The 27395-nt window shown below is 34.2% G+C and overlaps 4 protein-coding genes across 15 annotated transcripts in view; 1 reads left to right on the plus strand and 3 right to left on the minus strand.

The window, feature by feature from the left end:
- LOC126874972 (myrosinase 1) overlaps window positions 1–27395 on the plus strand; it is a 110057-nt gene that overhangs the window by 35896 nt on the left and 46766 nt on the right. For 2 of the 12 annotated variants that reach the window (XR_007693149.1, XR_007693159.1), the window contains exon 10: window positions 15008–15045. The exons of 4 other annotated variants lie outside the window; for them this stretch is intronic. The gene's annotated coding sequence lies outside the window, so the exon portion shown is untranslated. Of the gene's footprint in view, window positions 1–563; window positions 2213–7724; window positions 7900–14156; window positions 14390–15007; window positions 15046–19036; window positions 19201–24512; window positions 24618–27395 lie in introns of those variants that run through there. 6 more of the 12 variants (XR_007693160.1, XR_007693151.1, XR_007693148.1 and 3 more) reach the window with 6 other exon arrangements.
- LOC126874884 (UDP-glycosyltransferase UGT5-like) lies at window positions 1375–7718 on the minus strand. Its single transcript, XM_050637393.1, has 5 exons — window positions 6012–7718; window positions 3855–4222; window positions 3280–3499; window positions 2972–3191; window positions 1375–2425 (listed from the first exon to the last, which is right to left on the minus strand). Exons 1-5 carry the CDS (start codon window positions 6574–6576, stop codon window positions 2137–2139), a joined length of 1662 nt encoding a protein of 553 aa, XP_050493350.1. The 5' UTR covers window positions 6577–7718; the 3' UTR covers window positions 1375–2136.
- LOC126874912 (UDP-glycosyltransferase UGT5-like) lies at window positions 7985–12860 on the minus strand. Its single transcript, XM_050637422.1, has 5 exons — window positions 12350–12860; window positions 10402–10769; window positions 9825–10044; window positions 9517–9736; window positions 7985–9099 (listed from the first exon to the last, which is right to left on the minus strand). Exons 1-5 carry the CDS (start codon window positions 12828–12830, stop codon window positions 8811–8813), a joined length of 1578 nt encoding a protein of 525 aa, XP_050493379.1. The 5' UTR covers window positions 12831–12860; the 3' UTR covers window positions 7985–8810.
- On the minus strand, window positions 14298–18190 carry LOC126874919 (UDP-glycosyltransferase UGT5-like). Its single transcript, XM_050637428.1, has 5 exons — window positions 17695–18190; window positions 16764–17131; window positions 15946–16165; window positions 15638–15857; window positions 14298–15220 (listed from the first exon to the last, which is right to left on the minus strand). Exons 1-5 carry the CDS (start codon window positions 18173–18175, stop codon window positions 14932–14934), a joined length of 1578 nt encoding a protein of 525 aa, XP_050493385.1. The 5' UTR covers window positions 18176–18190; the 3' UTR covers window positions 14298–14931.

Genomic DNA, 27395 nt, shown 5'->3' on the forward strand with positions numbered 1-27395 from the left:
GTCATTTTACGTAATCTATGTAATGATGATACGATATCGGTATATGTTGTTAATTTAAAGTAGTACCCATTTTCCCTGAATTATCGTCTCATATTGCTAGTACTTTTAAATATTGCTACGTGTTATGACAATATATGTTTGGAGGATAAATACGTCATTTTGACGTCTATATCTTAATATATCATATGAAGGAGATCATATAGATCATAACAGAGATTGTCAGTTTACAGTTTTGTATATTATATTTGTTTAGTATATTATATATTGTACGATATATTCATGAATATTTATCTAATACTTCTTATGCTTAACTATATTTAACTATACTTTATCAATACTCGAAGATGGAAATTCCGCTAGGGGTAGCCATCCACATACCATTTAGCAATTTATTAGTAGAATTTAACAAATGCCCAGGTAGACAAATTGTGAAGTACAAATTAAATAATAATAAAAAAAGTTTATCCATGTGTTTTATGAATAGGGTACAAAGATATCATGTGAATACAAGTCGTTCGAAGATTTGCTAAATACTTGTAACAATACTACGAAATTCTTTTCAGGTACATATCTTTTGTTACTATAAGAGAAATTGTTCGAAATACCAGGCTAGAGAGATGTAACATCAAAGATTATTTGCCATCTGAACGGCAAGCTGACATGCATTTGCCAATAAAAAAAAGTGCTTGACAAATGTCATTTGTCACTAAATGAAAAGTCTGATAAGCATAATTCTAAGGTTAAGTAGCCTGATTATTTGGTAGGAAGTAAGGAGCTACTATAATAATTAGATCGTAGGGTAAATTATGGCAAGAATCACTTGCTGGTATAAAAATTATCATATTTATTAGAAATGCATAATTGTTAAAATTTCATATATAATAAAACGTGCAGGACATTTGTGCGTAACAGAAATGTTTGCTATAAAATGTGCTCAATATAAAGATGTACTATAATATAAAGAATCTATTTCGAATAACTACATGACGCATTCGATTTTTATGTATATCGATATTTTGATACTCCATACTTTGACACATCTATGGCTTCGATGTAATTTCTCCCTGCGCTGCCTCATTCACCAAGCGAAAAGCAATCTTATTATCCATTGGTAATAATATAGAATAAGCTTGACGCATCCCCAAAAAATCTCAATCAGGACATCAACAATGTATAAATGGGATTTCAATGTTAATTGAACTTTTTTTATATTTGTATTTTTGACCATTCGCGGAGAGACGCAATCGCGAGGAAACACGTCATTGGGAGTCGTAAGTTCCCGTTACGATTATAATAATCAACACTACGAGTTGATCGATACCGTGATTTCCATTAAGATAATAGAGATGGTTAAGATAGTATGACGCTGCGATAAACAGGGTTATAGGCTTTATTTTCCAACACTTATGAGGTACACTGTTGAGTATGCATACGTTATGTAAATGATTGATTTAAGGAGAGTAACCCGTTAATGACTTGTTGACTATTCTAACATTGTAGAATAAGTAAGGTACAGTGACGAAGCTGTGTCGGAGGAAAGCTAGCGATGGGTGTGTCTAGCGTACGGGACCATCGGATCGGTTCATGACATTTTTGGTCAGGAAGTGAGGGCAGTATACATTGCTTCTGATTGGACAAACGAAGGTTGGTGGACTAGCAAGGGGCTTAGCCGCCCTCGATTGAAAGTTGCTAGTGGGAAGCATCGTACGTGAGAAAAACTAACTTTCCCGTGTCAAGCTGTAGTATACAATAATCTACAGAAAATGATTTAGAAACAAAGATATTTGTTCGGTCTGAAGGACCTTAGCTAGCAAATTACTGGGATTTTGATGATGGGTCCTTAAGACTATTGAGGGTATGCACTAAGAATGACCGGACATCTAGCTCCCGTCTGGCCCGCGGTATATGGCCTTGTTTAGGTAGAGTGTCGCCCGACGTAACAATATTTGAAAGTCTTTTCGAGCCAGAATCGTTAGTCTTGTGACCAGTAACTCGCCAATTATAAAACGTAGGATGATCATTTCCTTAACGAAACTAGATAAAATTCATCTGTTGAAATGAGATGATAAACGCTTGCGTCACTTGGAATGAATTGTGCTATAAGTACTTCTCTTCAATCAATTGCGTCATAAATACTTAGTTTATCTTTTGCTTTTCAGTTGATTTGATTTTCTTATGAATGTAGACGAGAATCTTGGCAATTAAATGAAGGGTAGCAGAAGCAATCAAGAAAATTACGATCGTTAAGAACACTACAATATCCATATCGCAACGTTGATACCAAGGCTGAAAAGCTAGACTACCGCGAAGATGAGGGGCGCCTTTCGTTCGTATCACGTACTCTGTCCACCAAGCGAGATTCTCTACCGGATCGTACGGTGTATCCTGAATGACATTTCGGATGTAATGTATCCTTTCTTTGTACCTGAAAGCAAGCATAATAAATTCAAACAAAAATCACATCACATAGTACATTATCATCGACCAATACCATAGAAAGATTTACTAGAATAATCTAGTAGCTAAAAGAATTTCAAAATTTCATTCCACTAATTCTTTTCCAATTTTGAATACTTTTCAACATGAAAATGGCTTGATTGTTCTCCTTTCTTTATTCAGATAAATCTACAATTTCGGCTAACTTATAGTAATAATACTTTAGAACACAGAAAACGTTATTTCAAAAATTCTTATCAGTCGGAACGGCAGTTGAGTAACGCATAAATACCATGCAGAAATAATTATCATTAAAGTGGTTACGAAAATCGATGTAATAAGTTAGGCATACAGTATTTCTGTGTATATTTACATTTCAATAGAAGACAAATAAATTTTTCCCGTAGGACCCGCATGCCTCGTGTGATCAAAAAACCCAATACTCTGAAGCTCGACCATTATAATTGCAGACTTGGTACTTTTAGTGTTAAACAAAAATAGCACAATTATAGCAAAAAAGTCGGATTATACTTACTTTTTGTTAGTTATAAGCTCTGTAATAGCATTTTCAAGTTCATCCCTCTTAAGGGTTGTAATTTCCAAATATTTTCCCATGCCCAGAGCTTCCATTCTGGCTACTTGATAATCTTGATCGGCGAAAATCGCGAAACCAAGAACTGGTACCCCGTAGTAGACGGTCTCTTCGCTGCTCTGCAGGCCTCCTTGATAAATGAACAATTCAATGTTCGGATGAGCTGCGGATTGGTATGATTCGTTAGACCTTTTATCATCGACGAATAGTATCTACGATGTATATATATTTCGTAGAGAATAAAATCATACCGAGAATAGTTTGTTGTGGGAACCATTTTCCAATGTAAACATTATCAGGTTTCCCGGGGAAATCCTCCTCGAATTTCCAGACAACTCGGTAAGGCAACTTGGCGAACACATCGCAGAACACCCGTCGGATCTCCAGTGGTAAACTTGCACTTCTTGCGTTACTACCAAGACTAAAGTAGATGAACCCATTTGTGGCGCCATCCAGAAATGCTTGTAAGTCCTATGACAAAAAAAAACATCCTGATGAAAGACGCGTCTGTGTAAAAGAGTAGATTGCACATTAAAAATAATAACTAAGAGGAAGTTAGTTCTATTACTATTCATGAGTTTTGTAATGTCGATTTAGACAAATTTATAACTTAATTAACAGTTAAAAATCATCTATAATTAGAAGAGGTGGAACCCCGTATGCAATTTACCCAAGTTATCGTTCAGTCTCAAACTCCAATTTTGTTATCGACCTTCCTATACCTTAAGATTCTACCACACATACAAGTGATAAAATTACATTTGTGCCAGATAAACCCGTATTTAATAAATAAATGAATCATTTTATGTCATTGATTAAACCTCACCTTAGACAGGGGAGTCAGCTTCTTTTGTATATGTGAGGATGTATATGTGATTATGTTTGGAAGTTTCGGCCGAGCCGCTATCATAACATCGGCCTGATTGATGAAAAGCAAGCTAACGTTCTTCAATACGTCTAGCATTGGCGGTAGAGGCCCAAAATATTTCTCGGCCAGTTTCTGTTGGTCAGGAATGAGCACATGGTAGTAGTGGTAAATGTTATACCACATGTTGACGAAATTGCGCAGTCTCTTCAAGAACGGTAGATTCGTACCCGTGTTGTCTTCCATTTCCCACGTGTACTCGTGAGAAGGGAGGACCAATCCACCAAGAGCGTGTTCGTTAAAGGCAATCAACCCTACTGAACTTAACCCTACGGTCATGCAAAATGTAACGATGGTTGATCTTAATCTATGCTTATCTAATGCTTAATCTAATGCTTATCTAAACATTTCCATAATGATTAAATTAAAAATTAATAAAGAGATGTTTATTTTAAGTAGGATAATTTTAATTTTTTTAACTGTGTATAGAATATATGATTTGTTTGATTTTTAATTGAAACAGAATCACGTGTTAGAATATAGGAGATATATAAATAAAGAAATTATGCTATCCAAACTGTTACGGATCTGATTGATTTATTGCACGCTAATTTATTTGCTGCAAAAAATAAATAATTCGCTAATAATAATGTAGTTTCCCTATTTGGATATCCTATATTTTTTGCATGTAGTTTCATTTTCGTTAAAACTAAGTTGTATCATACATTTACAAGCACTAAAACTGACGTAATTGAAATAGATTCCTTTTCACCATTAAATTTTGAGTTCATAATTAAAGAAATTTTTGGGTAAGGGCTAATACGGTTAACAAGTTCGTATGAGATTTTCCATAAACATGAAGCGTGCACGGTGGAAGGCCGTAACCATCGTGACAACACAACGTCTGAATTGCATTAAATAGCCATCAATATGTCCAACTCATTTACATGTATTCTTATCGAAATGCATCCAGTCATGCACTTAACGACAAGCGCACAACATCGATATTCCTCCTTATCACCTTGAGAATAACTAAAATGACTTATGTACGTATCTAATTATTTCAATTTTCCAAATTATTAATTCAAGTAGTTTCAGTTTTTGCAATTAGCTCAATTGATTTAATTTTATACATTTCTTTGTTTTATATATAATTATAAATATTGTATATGAAATTTTATGGTCCTGCACTTACGTTAAACATTCTGTCAGTTTTTCTATGGGTGTTATCGCTTTTATAAATTTTGTATTTCCTTTCCGTATAACATTTTCTATTTTTCTAACATGGGGTTCTAGTATCTAACATGGGGTCGTTGACATTGGAAAGTATTGATGGTATTACCATTCGTTCCTAATTAACTCTTTATACATATAGTTAATGGAATTCATTTTCGTTCTTTCTTCATTTCAAGCTTCTATGTACCCAATACTTTCTCTTCCTTTTTCTATCATCTTCCTACTCATCGAGTAGGTCGCAATACTACTGTAGCCATTTCTTTTCTAGTAAATTTCGGTTCTTTCGTAAAATGAGTTACAGTTGCGAATAGATTGATGGAGTCCCGGTGTCTCTCTGGCGTTCAGTTCTCAGATGGACAACGCTTAATATTGCGGACGTGTGTTCGAGGTTTTAACTGTTTAGAGGTGTTTTTTCAACGTGTTCTATTACCAGTTCCTCATGCCCCTGATAGAAAATCTATGTACGTATAATCCAAGTCTGATTGAAATGGTACGTTGCATGCAGTAACGCCCGTAATCATTCGAATGATACTCGTTTTGTACTGTATTTTATTTCTATTATACTCTTAATGCACGATTTTTTATTAAAGTTATTACCATGTAACCAAAACCAGTTCAGTCTCAATAAAGAATGTTCTAGGTAGAACTTGCATGGTTTCGGAAACATGATTCGACTCGATTAATTCATTTGCACTAGCATGCGTAGGAAACATATGAAGTTCGTTTGGTGCTATTTTTACATATGTCGATTCTTCTGAATATACTACGTCGCAAGATATTGGATTGTACATGCTACGTGCTTCACCCTATATATTCCTGATTTTCAAAACGAAATAAGGGTGACAAAGCTAATAAATATAAATATAATTGTTAAAGTCATACCTATTATAGGAACATTGAATCGATGTGCGAAAGCGTAAGTGGCGGGCGCGTAGAGGACTTCCGTCAAATAGACATCGAACGTTGCGTTGCTTTCAGGAGCATACAGCTCCCGCAGTTCTGTAGAATTGAGCACCGTTTCCGCAAACACTTTGGTCACAGACAACAGTTTTTCTTCCACAATATCCAGCCAACGTTTTCCCTCAAATCGCATTTGAACATAATCTAATTTCTTTATGATTCCGTAAGATTGGCTAATGTCGATTTGCGTAAAATTCGGTGATTTGATATTTGGTATAGGATCCGCCGTGGCTAGCACAACTTCGTGACCTCGTTTGTGTAGTTCCAGCCATAATCGTCTGTACGGTATTTGATGACTGTAGGATGGTGAGGGAACGATAGCTAGAATCTTGTAACATCCCGACTGTTTTGCGATGTACAAGACGCACAGAACGAATAACACACTAGACAGGTGGTGCTTCATATTCCTAGTGTCGAAACGAATTGAAGCAGGTTGCGGTTGTGGGTCTACTAAAAAGTTGGTCTCCCAGTTATCGTCATTTTGCATAATCTATGTAATGATGATACGATATCGGTATATGTTGTGATTTTAAAATAGTACCCATTATCCCTGAATTATCGTCTCATATCGCTAGTACTTTTAAATATTACTACGTGTAATGGCAATATATGTTTGGAGGACAAATATGTTGTTTTGGCGTCCATATCTTAATATATCATATCAAGGACATCATACAGATCTTAAGAGAGATTGTCTGTTTACAGATTTGTATATTATATTTGTATAGCATATTATATTTTGTACGATATATTTATCAATATTTCTTATCTCAAACAATTTAATGCATGGTTCACCATTTGTAAAATTTGTGTTTTTATATATTGATGAAACGCAGAAGTCAAGGAATTTGTAAAGTATCGTTTATAATGGATAATACGAATTGTATATATGACTATTTCCAAAAGTTATAGTAAGAAATGTAAGCATTTTGCTGCCTATAACCTCCGCCATTTCTTGCTCACTTTTCGTATAAGAACTAAAACACGGTTCAGAAGCATGAGAAAGAATGATAAATATCATGATAAAAAATATTTTTATACGATACAAACGTAGCGAGATAAAGTATCAATTGCAGGTATAGAATCTTTATCACAATGTCATGTAATACAACTGTGCGCTACTATGTTGCAATCATATAACACACTCGTATTCTAGTATTTAATACCATTTTGTCGATCAAGTGGAAATGACAGAAATCATTTGTTACATAAGAGGATCAAATCAGCAAATAATAAAAATCATGAGAAAGTTTATTGGAAATACACAGTTGTACTCCATTATCAGTTTACGCTATTAGATTGACGACGTAGACTACTGTTATAGTGTTATTATAAATCCAAATGCAAAACTTCGTATGCAACAGGCTTTAATGCACGTTCTCTTTTATCATAAACGCTCATACCCGAACATAACGGATCACTTCTCTTTCTGAGAATATTTCTATTCCTATTAATTTTAATACGCAAAAATTAAATATAAACAATATTTTAAGTAATGATTGGAATTTTGCTTCTATATTTTTTATAACGATACTTTATCAATGTTTTATGAATAGAATATGAAAATATCATGTGAATATAAATCGTGCGAAGCTTTGCTACGTACTTGTAACAATACTACGAAATTATTTTCAGGTACACATCTTTTGTTATTATAGGAGAAATTGTTCGATATGCCAGGCTAGAGAGATATAACATCAAAGATTATTTGCCATCTGAACGGTGGCTGACAAGTATTTGCCAGTAAAAAAAAGTGCTTGACAAAGATCATTTTTCACTAAATAAAAAGTCTGATAAGCATAATTCTAATGTTCAGTAGACTGATTATTTGGTAGGAAGTAAAGGGCTACTATAATAATTAGCTCGTAGGGTAAATTATGGCAAGAATCACTTGCTGGTATAAAAATTATGATATTTATTAGTGTTTGTAAAGATTATTGTCTTCCTAAATAGAAGTACTTCAATTATTATTCTATTTATCTTTGGCTTTATGACTTTTTCTACATAATTTTGTATCAATTAAAAAGGATTTACTTGGAATAACTACATGACGCCTTCGATTTTTTAAAATTACAATATCAATCATCGTCAACATTTTGCTTCGCTTAACGGAGCAGGATGAGGAGATTTTATCGGCTAAATTGCGACATATTCGCGAATAACAAGTACTATTTGATCATATGATCAACATATTGCCAGCAATACTGATTGATCCCTTTATAACCTAATATATGGAAACCTAATATGTGGTTTAAAGTATTTCGTTTTCGTTCCTGATAACAAAAGACGCGTTACAGTTAAAAACAATAAATTAGGAAACAAACGATATAACTTCAGGAACGCAACAGACGTATGTATACATATATGTATATATCAATACTTTACTTTGATATACCTATGTGTTCAATGTAGTTTCTCCTAATCGATGATAACAATTTAGAATAAACTTGACGATTCCTCAAAAAATCTCAATCATGAGATCAACAATGTATAAATGAGATTTTAATGTTAATCAAATCTTTCTTATAATTGAAAGTTTTTCCGTGCCAGAATCGTTAGTCTTGTGACCAGAATAACTCGCCAATTATAAAACGCAGGATGATCATTTCTTTAACGAAACCAGATAAAATTCATTCGTTGAAATGAGATAATAAACGCTTGCGTCACTTGGAATGAACTGTGCTATAAGTACTTCTCTTCAATCAATTGCGCCATAAATACTTAGCTTATCTTTTGCTTTTCAGTTGATTTGATATTCTTATGAATGTAGACGAGAATCTTGGCAATTAAATGAAGGGTAGTAGAAGCGATCAAGAAAATTACGATCGTTAAAAACACTACTATATCCATATCGCAACGTTGATACCAAGGCTGAAAAGCTAGACTACTGCGAAGATGAGGGGCGCCTTTCGTTCGTATCACGTACTCTGTCCACCAAGCGAGATTCTCTACCGGGTCGTACGGTGTATCCTGAACGACATTTCGGATGTAATGTATCCTTTCTTTGTACCTGAAAACAAGCATACTAAGTTTAACCGAAAATCACAATAGTACATTATCATCGACCAATATCATTGAAAGATTTACTAGAATAATCTAGTAGCTAAAAGGATTTCAAAATTTCAGCCTATTAATTCTTTTTACATTTTGAATACTTTTCAACATGAAAATAACTTGATTGCTTTCCTTTCGTTATTCGAATGATTCTACAGTCTCGATTAACTTACAGAAATAATACTTTAGAACACAGGAATCTTTATTCCAAAAATTCTGATTAATTGGGATCCAAACAAATCTTTTCAAAAGGATCGTGTGATTACAAAAACGAATACTCTGAAACTCGTCCGTCACTTTTAAAGATTAGGCAGTTCTAGCGCCGAACTCTCAAAAATAACACAATTATAACAGGAAGTCAGTTTATACTTACTTTTTGTTAGTTATAAGCTCTGTAATAGCATTTTCAAGTTCATCTTTCTTAAGGGTTGTAATTTCCAAATATTTTCCAATGCCCAGAGCTTCCATTCTGGCTACTTGATAATCTTGATCGGCCAAAATTGCGAAACCAAGAACTGGTACTCCGTAGTGGACGGTCTCCTCGCTGCTCTGCAGGCCTCCTTGATAAATGAACAGCTTAATGTTCGGATGAGCTGTGGGTTAATATGATTCGTTAGATTATTTTTCATCGGGGAATAGTATCTGCGGTGTATAAATACTTTATTGAGAATAAGATCATACCGAGAATGCTTTGTTGTGGTAGCCATTTTCCAATGTAAACATTATCAGGTTTCCCGGGAAAATCCTCCTCGAATTTCCATACGACTCTATACGGTAGCTTGGCGAACACATCGCAGAACATGCGTCGGATCTCCAGTGGTAAACTTGCACTTCTTGCGTTACTACCAAGACTAAAGTAGATGAACCCATTTGTGGCGCCATCCAGAAATGCTTGTAAGTCCTATGACAAAATAGAACATCCTGATGAAAGACACATGTGTGTAAGAGAGTTCATTATACATCAAAAATAATAACTAAGGGGAAGTTGGTTCTGTTACTATTCATGAGTTTTGTGATGCCGGTTTAGAAAAATTTATGAGTTAATTTACAAGTAAAAAACTTCAACAATAGTAAAAAAAAATAGAGTCATGTAATGCATCTTATCCAATTCGTCATATCGTTTCATACTACAGTTTAGCTCTTACCCTTCTGCACTATTTATAATTTTACTAAACATACGAGTAATAAAATTGTATTTGTGCTAGATAAATCCTTATTTAATATGCACATAAATTTTATGTTATTGTATAAACCCTACCTTAGGCAGAGCTTTCGGAATTTTTTCTATGTGGGAAGCCGTAAACGTGATCATGTTCGCAAGTTTCGGTCGAGCCGGTGTCATAACTTCTGCCTGATTGATGAAAAGCATGCTAACGTTCTTCAATAAGTCCAGCAATGGTGGCAGAGGCCCAAAATATTCCTCGGCCAATTTCTGATGGTGTGGAATCATCTCATGATAGATGTAGTAGATGGTACGCCACATGGTGACGAAATTGCACAGTCTCTTGAAGAACGATAGATTCGTACCCGTGTTGTCTTCCATTTCCCACGTGTACTCGTGAGAAGGTAGGATCAATCCACCAAGAGCATGTTCGTTAAAGCCAGCCAATCCTAATGAACTTATCCCTACGGTCATGCAAAATGTAATGGGGGTTGATTTTAATCTATTAATCAAATCACTTATGTAATAACACGTAGAATATATGATATGTTTGATTTTTAATAGAAATAGATCCAGGTATTAAAATATAGATCTATAAATAAAGGAATTATGCTTCTCAAACTGTTACAAATCTGATTGATTTATTGCACGCTAATTTATTAGCCGGGAAATATAAATAATTCACTAACAATATTATAGTTTGTCTATTTAGATATCCTTTATTTTTTGCATGTAGTTCCATTTTTGTTAAAACCAAATTGTATCATACATTTACAAGCACTAAAACTGACGTAATTGAAACAGATTTCTTTCCATCATTAAATTTTGAGTTCACGATTGCAGAAATTTTTGGATGGGGGATGACACGGTTAACAAGTTAAAATGAGATTTTCTATAAACATAAAGCGTGTACGGTGGAAGACCGTTTCCTACGTGACAGCGCAACATCTGAATTGCATTAAATAGCCACCGATATGTCCACCTCACTTACATGTAATCTTATCGAAATGTGTTACTTACGTAGTCTAATTATTTCAAATTTTCAAACTATTAATTTAAGTAGTTTCAATTTTTACAGTTAGCTCAGTTGATTTAATTTTATACATTTAATTGTTTTATATATAATTATAAATATTGTATATAAAATTTTATGGTCTTGCATTTACGTTAAGCAGTCTGTCAGTATTTCTATGGATGTTATTGCCGCTATAATTTTTGTATTCGATAACATTCTCTATTTTTTTAAATAATATCTGATATTGGAGCGTTGACATTGAAAAATATTGATGGTATTACCATTCGTTCCTAATTAACTGCTTATACATATAGTTAATGAAATTCATTTTGGTTGTTTCTTAGCTTCAAGCTTCTATGTACCTAGTACATTCTCTTCCTGTTTTTTCTATTACCTTCCTCCTTATCGAATAGGTAACAATGCTATTACAGCCATACGTTTAATAGTAAATTTCGATACTTCTGCAAAATGAGTGATAGTTTCGAATATTTGGATGCTATTTCGATGCCGCTTAGGCATTGCGTTGTTCGGTGGACGACGCTTTATATTGTCGCTTATTGACGCGAACATGTGATTCAATTTTAACGACCATTTAGAGGTATGTTTCCTCAATAGATTATATTGCAAGTTCCTGACACTCTCATAGAAGATCTGGTGTGCGTGTGCGTGTATATGCCAAGTGCAATTGAGAAAGTAGGTTACATAAAGGAACGTTCTATTATACTGTTAATGCATGATTCTTTATTAAAACTACTACTATATAACTAGAACCAGTTGAATTTCAATAAAAAATTTCTCAGATAGAACTAGGATGGTTTCTGCAGCATGATCTGACAAAATTGGTTCTTTTTAGGAGCATGCAAAGAGGACATATAAAGGTCACTTAAAGACCATTTTACACATGTCGGAACATTCTACGTCGAAAAGTATTAAGAGGTACGTTCCACGTGCTTCATACTATATATTCGTGATTTTCAAAACGAAATATAGGTAGAAAAACCGATACATACTTATATATTAAAGACGTACCTATTATTGGAACATTGAATCGATGTGCGAAAGCGTAAATGGATGGCAGAAATAGGACCTCCGTCAGTAAGACGTCGAACGTTGCGTTGTTTTCTGGAGCATATAGCTTCCGCAGTTCTGTAGAATTGAGCACAGTATCTGCAAAAACTTCGCTCATAGGCAACATTTCTTCTTCAACAAAATAGGTCCAGCGTTTTCCCTCAAACCGCATTTGAACAAAATCTAAGCTTTTTATCATTCCGTAAGAATGGCTAATATCGATTTGCGTAAAGTTCGGTGATTTGATATTTGGTATAGGATCCGACGTGGCTAGCACAACTTCGTGACCTCGTTTGTGTAATTCCAGCCATAATCGTCGGTACGGTATTTGATGACTGTAGGATGGTGTCGGAACGATGGCTAGAATCTTGTAACATTCCGACTGCTTCGCGATGCCCAAGACGCACAGAACGAACAACAGACTAGAGAGGTGGTGCTTCATATTCCTCGTATCAAGATAAACTGAAGCTGATCCCGCTTACGGGTCTATTAAAAGGGACATCTCCAAGCTATCGTCATATTACGCAATTTATCATTGATGAGACGATATCGGTATGTACTGCAATTTTAAATAGTATCCGTTATCTCTAAATTACCGTCGAATACCGCTAGTACTATTAACCATTGCTATATGTAAGTGCAATGTACGTGTGCGCGATGGATATATTGTTTTGGCGTCTACGTTCTAATATATCATATCAAACATATCATATAGACCTTAGCAGCGATTATTAAATTACAGATTTGTATTAATATTTGTTTAGTATATTATATATTATACGACATATTTGTCACAATTTCATATGTTACACAATTTAATGCATTGTGTTTGTACAAATCGATAGAACACAGAAATTCGAGGATTTGTAAAAAATTGTTTACAATCCGTAATGCGGATATATACATGACTATTTTTGACAGTAATCGTGAAAAATATAAGCTTCTTGCTGCCTGTAGCGTCCACCATTATTTGTTTGCTTTTCCTATAGAAAATACAATACGGATTAGAAACAGGAAAAAGTGTGATAAATATTACGATAAAAAAACCCTTGTACGTATGTAATAGCGAGATAGAAAATCAATTGTAAGGATAGAATCTCTATCTCCATGTCATGTAATATAACATTGCATAACCATGTTGCAATCATACAACTCGCTATCATATTTAGTACACAATACTATTTTATCGATCAAATGGCAACGGCAGAAATCACTTATTAACATAAAACGACCAAATCAGCAAATAATAAACATCACGAAAAAGATTATTAGAAATATACAGTTGCATTCTATTACCGATTTACAGTATTAAAATGTAAACGCAGACTACTGTTATAGTGTTGTCATAAATCCAAATGCAAAGCTTCGTATGCAACAGGCTTTAATGCACGTTCACTTTTATCATAAACGCTCATACCCGAACATAACGGATCACTTCTCTTTCTGAGAATATTTCTATTCATATTAATTTTAATACGCAAAAATTAAATATAAACAATATTTTAAGTAATGATTGGAATTTTGCTTCTATATTTTTTATAACGATACTTTATCAATGTTTTATGAATAGAATATGAAGATATCATGTGAATATAAATCGTTCGAAGCTTTGCTAAGTAATTGTAACAACACTACGAAATTCTTTTCGGGTACATATCTTTTGTTATTATAGGAGAAATTGTTCGATATGCCAGGCTAGAGAGATATAACATCAAAGATTATTTGCCATCTGAACGGCGGCTGACAAGTATTTGCCAGTAAAAAAAAGTGCTTGACAAAGATCATTTTTCACTAAATGAAAACTCTGATAAGCATAATTTTAAGGTTAAGTAGACTGATTATTTGGTAGGAAGTAAAGGGCTACTATAATAATTAGCTCGTAGGGTAAATTATGGCAAGAATCACTTGCTGGTATAAAAATTATGATATTTATTAGTGTTTGTAAAGATTATTGTCTTCCTAAATAGATGTGCTTTAATTATTATTCTATTCATCTTTGGCTTTACGACTTTTTCTACATAATTTTGTATCAATTAAAAAGGATTTACTTCGAATAACTACATGACGCCTTCGATTTTTTAAAATTACAATATCAATCATCGTCAACATTTTGCTTCGCTTAACGGAGCAGGATGAGGAGATTTTATCGGCTAAATTGCGACATATTTGCAACTAACAAGTACTATTTGATCATATGATCAACATATTGCCAGCAATACTGATTGATCCCTTATAATATATGGTTTAAAGTATTTCGTTTTCTTTCTTGATAACAAAAGACGCGTTACAGTTAAAAACAATAAATTAGGAAACAAACGATATAACTTCAGGAACGCAACAGACGTATGTATACATATATCTATACATATCAAAATCGTTAGTCTTGTGACCAGAATAAGTCGCCAATTATAAAACGCAGGATGATCATTTCTTTAACGAAACTAGATAAAATTCATTCGTTGAAATGAGATGCTAAACGCTTGCGTCACTTGGAATGAATTGTGCTATAAGTACTTCTCTTCAATCAATTGCGCCATAAATACTTAGCTTATCTTTTGCTTTTCAGTTGATTTGATATTCGTATGAATGTAGACGAGAATCTTGGCAATTAAATGAAAGGTAGTAAAAGCGATCAAGAAAATTACGATGGTTAAAAACACTACAATATCCATATCGCAACGTTGATACCAAGGCTGAAAAGCTAGACTACTGCGAAGATGAGGGGCGCCTTTCGTTCGTATCACGTACTCTGTCCACCAAGCGAGATTCTTTACCGGATCGTACGGTGTATCCTGAACGACATTTCGGATGTAATGTATCCTTTCTTTGTACCTGAAAACAAGCATACTAAGTTTAACCGAAAATCACAATAGTACATTATCATCGACCAATATCATTGAAAGATTTACTAGAATAATCTAGTAGCTAAAAGGATTTCAAAATTTCAGCCTATTAATTCTTTTTACATTTTGAATACTTTTCAACATGAAAATAACTTGATTGCTTTCCTTTCGTTATTCGAATGATTCTACAGTCTCGATTAACTTACAGAAATAATACTTTAGAACACAGGAATCTTTATTCCAAAAATTCTGATTAATTGGGATCCAAACAAATCTTTTCAAAAGGATCGTGTGATTACAAAAACGAATACTCTGAAACTCGTCCGTCACTTTTAAAGATTAGGCAGTTCTAGTGTCGAACTCTCAAAAATAGCACAATTATAACAGAAAGTCAGTTTATACTTACTTTTTGTTAGTTATAAGCTCTGTAATAGCATTTTCAAGTTCATCTTTCTTAAGGGTTGTAATTTCCAAATATTTTCCAATGCCCAGAGCTTCCATTCTGGCTACTTGATAATCTTGATCGGCCAAAATTGCGAAACCAAGAACTGGTACTCCGTAGTGGACGGTCTCCTCGCTGCTCTGCAGGCCTCCTTGATAAATGAACAGCTTAATGTTCGGATGAGCTGTGGGTTAATATGATTCGTTAGATCATTTTTCATCGGGAAATAGTATCTGCGATGTATAAATACTTTATTGAGAATAAGATCATACCGAGAATGGTTTGTTGTGGTAGCCATTTTCCGATGTAAACATTATCAGGTTTCCCGGGAAAATCCTCCTCGAATTTCCATACGACTCTATACGGTAGCTTGGCGAACACATCGCAGAACATGCGTCGGATCTCCAGTGGTAAACTTGCACTTCTTGCGTTACTACCAAGACTGAAGTAGATGAACCCATTTGTAGCGCCATCCAGAAATGCTTGTAAGTCCTGTGACAAAATAGAACATCCTGATGAATGACACATGTGTGTAAGAGAGTTGATTATACATAAAAAATAATAACCAAGGGGAAGTTAGTTCTGTTATTACTCTTGAGTTTTGTAATGCCGGTTTAGAAAAATTTATGAGTTAATTTACAAGTAAAAGACTTGAACAATAGTAAGAAAAAGCCACCTAATGCATCTTACCCAATTCATCATATCGTTACATACTACAGTTTTGCTGTTAGCCTTCATAAACAATTGAGATACACACATGACAAAGACACGTGTGTGTAAAAGAGTAGGTTATACATCAAAAATAATAACTAAGGGGAAGTTGGTTCTGTTACTATTCATGAGTTTTGTAATGCCGGTTTAGAAAAATTTATGAGTTAATTTACAAGTAAAAAACTGTAACAATAGTAAAAAAACTAGAGCCACCTAATGCATCTTACCCAATTCATCATATCGTTACATACAGTTTAGTTGTTACCCTTCCTATACGATTTATAATTTTACTAAACATACGAGTAATAAAATTGTATTTGTGCTAGATAAATCCTTATTCAATATACACATAAGTTTTATGTTATTGTATAAACCCTACCTTAGGCAGAGCTTTCGGAACTTTGTCTATGTGGGAGGATGTAAACGTGATTACGTTCGCTAGTTTCGGTCGTGCCGGTGCCATAACGTCGGCCTGATTGATGAAAAGCATGCTAACGTTCTTCAATACGTCTAACATTGGTGGCAGAGGTCCAAAATATTTTTCTGCCAATTTCTGTTGCTGAGGAAAGATCTCGTGGTAAACGTAATATAAGCTACGCCACATGTTGACGAAATTGTACAGTCTCTTCAAGAACGGTAGATTCGTTCCTGTGTTGTCTTCCATTTCCCACGTGTACTCGTGAGAAGGGAGAACCAATCCACCAAGAGCGTGTTCGTTAACGGCAAGTATCCCTAATGAACTTAACCCTACGGTCATGCAAAACGTAATTAGAGGTGATCTTAATCTATTAATCTAAAAGAAACTAACAATAAAAGTAACCTTAAATATAGTTTCTTTTGAGATACTAAATATTCCAACAAATAGTTTTCTTTGGTAATATGCAAATATATATTCATATTTTTGCATCTTCAAATTTATAATAAATGCGTAGACGTTCGCGATCTAATCACGATATGATAATGAGTTCAATTATAATGATTTGGAAAAGTGGAAAGTGTATTCGGTAACTATATTTTTGAAAATGCTGAATGTTTAGTTCTAGAATACGATATGTCTTTTTTAATCTATAATGTTATTTTCTAAATGAATCACATTCGAAATCCCTTTTCATTTAATTACTTCAAATGTCGGAAGACATATAAAGGTCGTTTGGAGGACCTTCTACACATGTTGATTCTTCGGAACATTCTACGTCAAAAAGCATTAGGTTGCACGTGCCACGTGCTTCACACTATATATATTCGTAATTTACATAACGAAATAAAGGTAACGAAACTAATAAATACAAAAATGATTGTTAAAGGCGTACCTATTATAGGAACATTGAATCGATGTGCGAAAGCGTAAGTGGCGGGCGCGAAGAGGAATTCCGTCAAATAGACATCGAACGTTGCGTTGCTGTCTGCAGCATACAGCTTCCGCAATTCTGTAGAATTGAGCACCGTTTCCGCAAAAACCTCGACTATAGGCAACATTTCTTCTTCCACAATGTGCAACCAGCGTTTTCCCTCAAATCGCATTTGAACAAAATCTAAACTCCTTATGGATCCGTAAGATTGGCTAATATCGATTTGCGTAAAATTCGGTGATTTGATATTTGGTATAGGATCCGCCGTGACTAGCACAACTTCGTGACCTCGTTTGTGTAGTTCCAGCCATAATCGTCGGTATGGTATTTGATGACTGTAAGATGGTGTCGGAACGATGGCTAGAATCTTGTAACATTCCGATTGCTCCGCGATGTACAAGACGCACAGAACGAACAACAGACTACAGAGGTGGTGCTTCATATTCCTTGTGTCAAGACAAACTGAAGCAAGTCCTGGTTGTAGGTCTACTAAAAGGGACGCCTCCAGGTTATCGTCATTTTACATAATCTATGTAATAATGATAGGATATCGGTATACATTATAATTTTAAAATGGTACCCGTCATCGCTGAATTACAGTCTCATATCGCTAGTACAGTTAACTATTATTATGAGTAATGACAACATATGTTTGCGGAGTGGATTTGTTGTTTTGACATCTATATCTTACTGCATATGCATATCATATAAATCTTAGCAGTGATTATTAAATTGCGGGCTTTTATGCTATATCCATTTAGTATATTATATATTGTACGATATATTTATCGATATTTCATATATTAAAAAATTAATGCATGGTTCATCATCTGTAAAATTTGTGTTTGTACAAATCGATAGGAGACAGAATTCAAGGATTTGTAAAAAATTGTTTACAATCGATAATAGTGATATACACATGGCTATTTCCAAAAGTAATCGTAAAAGATGTAAACATTTTGCTGCCTTTGGTATCCCCCATCCCTTTTCCTATAAAAAGTAGAATACAATTTAAAAGCATGAAAAAGTATGTAAATATCGTTATAAAAAACACTTCATCGATCAAGTGAAAATGACAGAAATCACTTGTAACATAAAAAGATCAAATCAGCAAATAATAAACGTCACGAGAAAGTTTATTAAAAATATACAGTTGCTTCCTATGATCAGTTTACGGTATTAAAATGATGACACAGACTAGTGTTATATTGTTGTCATAAATCCAAATGCAAAGCTTCGTATGCAACAGGCTTTAATGCACGTTCACTACACATTGACTTTTATCATAAGCGAAATTTTGCAGATTAGATTATTTGTATATGGCGACTGTTCAGCGTTTATAAGGATAATAAAACAATGAGGGAAATGCACAAACATTGTAAAATCAATGTCAATACAGGAAAGGCCAACGATAAAGCTTTTACTTATGAGAATCCAAACAGCGTAAACGCGACGCTTTAACATAATGTAAGTAAAATAGGTTGTTACTTTACTATATCGTCTATAATCAAAGAAGAAAGATCCATTGCATAAATCTAAGGTACAAATAAAAATTCTGTAATACGAAAAAAATGATTTATATCAATGACATAAAATTTCAATTATATGACCCGGATGAAAGAAGAAACAGATAACCATATACGAATGATCGCAATGAGACTATTCTCTGTCGTCTGACGCAGTGAAATTCGTTTGAAAGTAAGAGAAGCGGATCTGGTGGCGGGCAGCGAACCGTACCGGAAGAAAAACATCTATCAACGACAAATAGCTGCCCGTCACGAGGCCGCAGGCTGGCGGTTTCGTTTCTCCGCGACCGAGAAAGTGTAAAATCCCAGGACGGTCTGTCGCAACGTAATACGAGGCGAAACGATTTTCTGCGTCCAGGTTTGTCAAGTTTCTTAACCGCCCCCGTGGGCACGTTGCTCGCCTCCGGTTAAATCACCGATAATTGCTCGAACGATCGTAGCCTGGAATTCAATTTCCTTGCAAGTTCGCGAAAGAGATCGAGAAACCTGGACAGCTTTTCACGCGGAACACCAAAATTGGATTCTTTTTAAGCGAAACGATCGCGAATCGTCTAGTAAGTTTCTAGGGAATTTCCAGACGATTTTCACTATCGGCATTCGGTGGAAATCGTTAACTGCTCGAAGATCGTTGTCGACTAGAAATTGACGTTACGATGACGCAGCAATCATGGAATATTAGAAACATTGTGAGTTATGAAACGGTGTTTGCATGACAAACGTCGTTGAACATCTTTTCCTCGTCTCTCATGAAGGAACAAAATTCGTCATCTTCAAAGATATACTTATACATTGCAAAGTCGTAACATATGAAATATGTTGAAAATGTTGAAATATGAATATGAAAATTCAAAATCATTATTTTTTAATCTTTATGTATGTATCATTTTATATCATTTTAAAGTTGAAATACGATCTATATCCGATTACATACAATCGTAACTTTTTAATATTAACGTTTAGTCTACGTTACGGCGCGTGCGCAGCGCGGGACATGACAGTGTTATTCATAAAGCCATACATCATTTTTTACGCGTGCGAAGTCTAATTCTTCTATTTGCTATTATCTATTGGATGACAACTTCGTTTTATAAGTATATATAACCTCGAAAGTACTTAAAAGAAAACCTTGTCGAAAAAAACCTACACGTTTTATTCAGAATTTCTCCTTATGCTCATCCAATGTTCAGGATTTATGTTTTTATCTCTTTTATTTATTTATACTTTTACACGTTTATATCTTCATATGTTTATAAATCTAAGAAATTCTGATTTTCCTAACACCAATATAAATAACACCAAATAAAACACCCAGCATGTATTGATATGCGTTTCATAAAAGTTCATTGCGTGTTATGATCGCTGGCAAAAATCACCGTACCCTCGAGGGCTGGTAACGTGGGGATAGCCACTTGCTGAAGGGGTTTTATATTGAACTGACCACCTTTGCAAGCTCAAAATGTATAATCGATAAATCCACGTGTTTCTCCTACGTTAACAACTATCGTATCAGGGATTATAAGAGACTTATCTCGAGTAGTTTCCAGTTAGTGTGTATCAATAGTTTGTTATTAATCCCGCGATATTTAAGCCGTTATCAACTCAGAAACATTCGCACCATCCACACTCAGTTTTGTAATACAATCCGCTGTCTAATAAATATCACAATTCTTTATACTTGCACGTGATCCTCGTTATCCCTTATCTTACGCGTTAATTATATCTAGTAGCCTCTTTTATTTTACTAGCTACTATTTTACTAGCAAATACTTATCAGCTTATCATACCAGTAGCAAATAATCTTTACTGTTATATCTCTCGTAGATCTCGGTCTAGTGTCTCGAGCAACGATGATTAAATTATCTAAACTATAAACACGGCGTATCGTATCGAACATTTTGTAACAAATAAAATAAAATTTTGGAATTTCAAGGATTCAATTAATCGTACGAATTGATGCGAACGAACGCATCAATCGGAGCGATTTCCGTGAAGAATCGAAGCGCGAATGTATTCGTGTTCAAGCAAGAGAAACGAATCCTTGAAAGACAAACATTTACCAGCGAATTGAAGCTGATACGGACTGCTTCTGGCTCGACGGCGTCGTTAGACAGCTAGCCGGATTCCGCGAGGAGTTTGCGTATATAGCCGCGACATATGCAACGGATCGTCGAGCTCGTCTTGCACGATCGCGCAATGCTCCGATGGCTTGCCAAAGTAGCATCGATCTCTTCCATCTCGTCGAAGAAATTGCTCGGTTACGCGTATACCGTGAAGCGTGTCCGCACACACCACGCATACATCCTGTGCTATGGAAAACGGTGAATCCTACGAGTTCGACGCTTCACGCGATGTTGCTGTCGCTGTTCTTGCGAAAATCCTGTCTGAGGAACGACTGATCGCTTGTCGCGGTATAAATTTCAGACGATAAGCAGAAATTTCTATAGTGATAAAAAAAAAAAAAAAAAATGAACGAGTTAACAAGATAGTATATTTAAGATTTTGGGTCTATAATCTTTGAATTTATGAAACAAATTGTGCAATTAAAATTGTGTTTATCGAATATAGAATCGAACGTAGAGTAATAAAAAATAGAATTGAAAAGTTCTGTCTGATGCCCGTATTGTATTTTTATATAAAGAGTACGATATGCTTAGCCAAAATAATGAAATTATGTTCATCGTTTGGAACTGAATATTTGCCCAACGTTTCGTCCATGTTGCAATCTACCTTTTCAGGACAGTTTTGAAACTCATAATTGTGACTCGCTAAATTTTCCTAATTATCAATTCTGCATACAATTTTGATTTATAGCTTTGCATCTTTCTACAAATTCTTTCTTCAGACATTCCAGCATAAATAAAGTTTAACACCGTTGATTTTATAATCTCCCTATAATATCCTTCATATATAGAAAAGTAATAAAGATTAGGGGAATGTCATTTGTTGTTCTCGTGAAATTATGCATTTTCATCGTGATTGCATGAGCGTATTCGTCGAATATCAGACGAAACTCGGTGAAATTGCTTCAAACGTGTAATGCTAAACCCCACTCTTAGGCGTGTATCGGTGAAGTTATCAGTCGTTGCAATAAAAATGATAGACCAACGATGGCACTGCCAGCTGCGTGACTTTCATGATTTGACGGAAGTAGTTGGTAAACGTGATTAGATAGACTTATGTGTATTTAAACCATATCTCCAGCGTTTTACGAAATTGCTACTTAAATATGTATGTAAGTTATTCTCATCATAGCATCTATGTAAGCGTTAGGTTTCTACCAACATAACGGTCGAATCTTCGAATATAGTAAATCGTTCGAATAATAATACGTTCTGATAGCGATTATTCGAATATTCAAAGTTCCATTGTATCTCGTACATACATCGATGCTTCTGTCATCCAAGGGATATTAATCGCTTTCGGTAGAGCACGCGAGCGATTTATGGAGCACCCTGTCACGAATGGGATTCTTTCAACCAAGTTGATCGGGCGACTCGGCTATGTTCAAGTTGCCACCCACCATTCTTCCTATGTTGTGTCTCGTGCAGGGTCAGGTAGCATAATTAAGAATAACCTCAATCCTTGTTGACTCACGCGTGTCTCCATCTCGGTACCACCTGGCACTCGCGTTTACAGGCATGCAAACCACTTTCGTCGTAGTCACCACATTATCCCATAAAAATCTCACTTTTTGCACGATATCACCAGTTAGTAGTAAATCATGCTGCGTTCTTCGATCCATTAAAAAGCCAATCGTGTTCTTTTACCGTCAACTTTCTTAATTTTTAGAGAAAATTTTCCACTTTAATCTTTCCATCAGCTATCATGGGTGAAATTTCATCATTATTGTTCTCCAATAATACCATCGTAATATTGTTTGTAATTATTGCAAATACTAACTTTTCCGGTATTTTATATATTACATCGAATAATGATAAGACAGTCGCATTTGTTCGATTTTATTGACTTCTTATTCTTAGTTAGTATCTTTGGATCATAGATAGCTACGATAATCTGAGTTATGCTTTCATTAGATTGTTTGTTCTTTGAATACTTAATTCTCTTATATTCTACTAGGTAGGCTCGCCTCCCGAAAATCAAACACTTTTACATTAAACGCGGATAAATGTCGGAAAGAATAACACGAAACACGAATCTGTAACGTTCGCGATAATTCCAATTGAAAACGTTGCATAGAAACGCGACATAAAAGTGTTGCAAATTTTGGCTAATCTTTTTATACATATAGGCTAGATATTTTACGCGATAAGCGTCATTCATGGTACATACTAGTGATTTTAATACACCCATTATTAATAAATACAACTTATTCTATTGTAGTCACATATTGGTATCATTCGTCTATTGAGGCTCATTAGAAAGTTATTAAAAAACATAGGTATTAATTGAAGGTTAGAGTAAGAAAATGAACTTTCGTCCATGATAACACAAATGTGACTTTTTTGAGTTTCTCTCACGATATTACAGATCTTGTTGCTTAATAGAAATAAAAATGAAATATGAATAGTTGAAGATAATAACAAAATTAATTAGCCTGTACTCGTATTGCAAAATGCTTTCAATTACGGAACAGAATTTGCATGATCATCCCGTGACTATCTGAACATTTCAGTTGAATTACGCAAATGCGGATGCAAAAAAAGGTCATATCACGATTACATCGCGCATTCTTCTGTTATTTGACGTTTCTGAGGTTAAATGAGATTCATGAGCAGCTCTATTTTAATAGTTTTATTAGCATATTGCACTTAAGTAAATGTCAAGTGTTATCTATACTGATAACATATTGCATAAGATCGTTACGCGTTAATTAAGAAAATCTGTGATTAGCGGTTTGAATAACTCGTCTTTCTTAGTATGGCCTATGAAATCTTATTCTGGTTAAAAACTCTTATGCTCATTTTGTTGAAACATTTTTTACTGATTTCATTTTTTAAGGCATATTCTGTTGTTTTCAAAAATATAGTTTCGTGACATTGTCTTAAGGTTGAGTTCGCTATATCTATAACTCAAATCAAACGTATGGAGACACAGGTCGATGATAAGAATATGACATTGGCACCTGCCGATGTGATATGTTTGTTCCAAACTCGAAACCGATTCGTAGCGGTATCTTTCGAAGAAAGTCACGCCGATATGGGCAACGACCTCGTGCCGAGCGATTCACAAGGAGTTTGTGCTTTTAGATTTCATTTTATTTTACAGACTGATGCACCTTCTTTGTGTTTTCAGTGGAAACGTTCATCGATTTTGGCAATAGTCGATCGACATAGTGAGGACACACCTTTAGACTTGCGATTTCCATTTCCATGGCATATTTACTTACTTATGATATATGTATGTATATTTTGATATCTTCGTTATATATTTATTCATTATATCGTTTTGTATTTGTTGAAAATACAAGATTATCCCAACTTTATGATACGGATAGCACATCTGCTATTTTCTTGAGAAATTGGAATTTCTCGCATCGCACATTATAAAAATTTACGATTCGGATCACGTCGACAATATAATTAGCATCTTTAAGCGCTCGACGGCTTCGCTCAATAGCAGACGACGTGTTACAAACTTCGACCCTAGATTAGAATTCGACAATAGAACACCGGATGAGGTCGCCAACGGGACGTTACGCTACGTATCCTCGACTAGGTACGTACAAGACGTACCAATAGTTCAACAGTCACCTAGAATATAAGCACCAGGCGCTTCGAGAATAGGACTCTTACGTTTCATATTCTTTTGTACTAAACATTTCAAATGAACGTAAAAATGACAAGCAAACTAGAACTCTTTAAATTCCCTCCAGTTTGAGCGTTAATATCTTTCAAGGTTCGCGACCCAACCGAACAGTTTTCAATTTAACTGATCGTCACCTAGTTGAGAGAACGCAACAGTATTTCTTTCATTTCTCTTTCCAAATATTTGTTTGTTTGTTTGTTTCTTTCAAACAGCTTTCGCTTCTTTCTTTCAACATCTCTAGTTTATGCAATTGCTAAAAATCTACGAAATCTTGTGAATCTAATTTTCGAAATTTATTATAATATATTATTATTATTATTATTATTATTATTATTATTATTATTATTATTATTATTATTAGAGTAACGTGAAGAATCCGATAAAAAATTTATTATTGCATTGTACTATGTAATATAGTGGTGCAATACGGCAATTACTTGCAACAACTAAGCACTTTCAATATCCAAGTAAAGATAAGACTCGAAATGATATCGCATATTCATTATCGTGACACGCACTTTTGCTTATTAATATAAGTAGTGTAATCTTTATGATAAACATCAATGTTAACATTCATAACTCTGATAAGAAAGCGTTAATTTGGGTTCCATTTATTCCTTAAAAATCATATCGATATTTAATTATTTAATTGTATAGATATGATTTGGAATAATGTGAGATTTGCTTAGAAAGAGAAAGAAAAAATTTGATATCCCGTGATAAATCTTTATCGTGACACTATAAGCATTTTTGTTCGATGTAGACCGTAGATCGTTTTATGGTCTTCGATTTTTATCATATCAAAGCTGTAATAATTAAACAAATCCGCGATAGATATAAGTAGAAAATAATTATCTTTCCCAATTTTTCCATCATTGAATTAAGTCGCTTATCTGTTATAAAACCGAACAACAAACGATTTCTATAAGGAAATGATTGAAGTTGCAATGTAAAACTACATTTTGTGTATTAAATGGTTTCACCGTGGTTCCCGCAAAGTTGAAAACTTTTTCCATATACAGGACGAAGACGACCTTTACAAATACGCGCATGAACATTTGATTACTTTAAAAATAATTAATTGTGGTGTTGCACATATAAATGAAAATAAAAATGATGCTACGTTGTAAAGAACGTAGTAGATACATTTGTTACATAATATACATAGTACAATTCTAAGGTAGCATTTATATCAAATGCCTGAAATAATAAAGAAAATACCTAATAAGTAAATAATGAAGAAATTACAATTACCTAGATATGGAAATCAATCGAAATTGACAAATAACATGTGCGTGAAATGTTTCTACTTGGAATCGTGCAAGTATCGATGACCATAATTATGCATCTGACACGTTGCGATTATACGAATACATTGAAATTTCCATAAATATTAACCGAGGATGGCATTAATCTTCCATAGCCTGTAATTATTATAACTACATATTAGAAGTACATACATATTATTTGGTAAGAGTCACACGGACATTTGACGTTGATAAATTCATGGCGTAGATCATAAAACAGAAAATAAAAAAAGAAATATGGAAGCATTAAAATGTAGAGTGTGCAGTAACAGAGTAACATTTGGAGTGGAATGACTTTGCACAAATGTCGGTTAATTCTGTGTTAGGAAGAAGTTATCCTAAAAATTTATCATATATTATTTTTACCTTGTATAATTTATTGAATTTTGACTGGAAATTTGATAGCAAAGTTTATCCTTATTTCATGAAAGAGAAGTATATTTGAACTTGTTAACCGAAGTAATTAATTGATTAGGAAATACTGTTTTAATATTTGAAAGTTATGCTATTTCAGGTTATTCATTATATCTCGTATAACATTTTTTTATGCATGTTTAATGGTCAGACTTTATCACTTTCTCGATATTTCAATAAACCATCCATCACAATTACCAAATACCAACAGATTCGTGTTTCGTGTAATATTTATATTTAAATTATATTAGTCAGTTAGCTGTCAGCTACGATAGTTAAAAATACACATGGAAACACATGCAATACGCAAAAACAAAATGACACAGATTGACGAGACGACGAAGATTCATGTCAAAACATATGTACGAGAACAAATTCATCTAAATTGACAGACAACAACGATCTGTAGTAAATCATGAATACATATGTTACGTTAAAAAAAAACATTGTACAAACTGACAAAATGACGATGATTCGTGTCAAAGAACCGTATCACGCTATATATTTAGTATAGAAAAAAAAGATTATAAATTCTATGACACGTTTATAATAATTTTTTTATTAAATCGTGTTAACTTACCGATCAAAAAATGATCTTTTCAACGAACCAAAATACTATCAATAAGAATAAAGAAATTGATACGAAGAA

This window comes from Bombus huntii, chromosome 2 (genome assembly GCF_024542735.1).
Source record: "Bombus huntii isolate Logan2020A chromosome 2, iyBomHunt1.1, whole genome shotgun sequence".
Lineage (NCBI taxonomy): Eukaryota > Metazoa > Arthropoda > Insecta > Hymenoptera > Apidae > Bombus > Bombus huntii.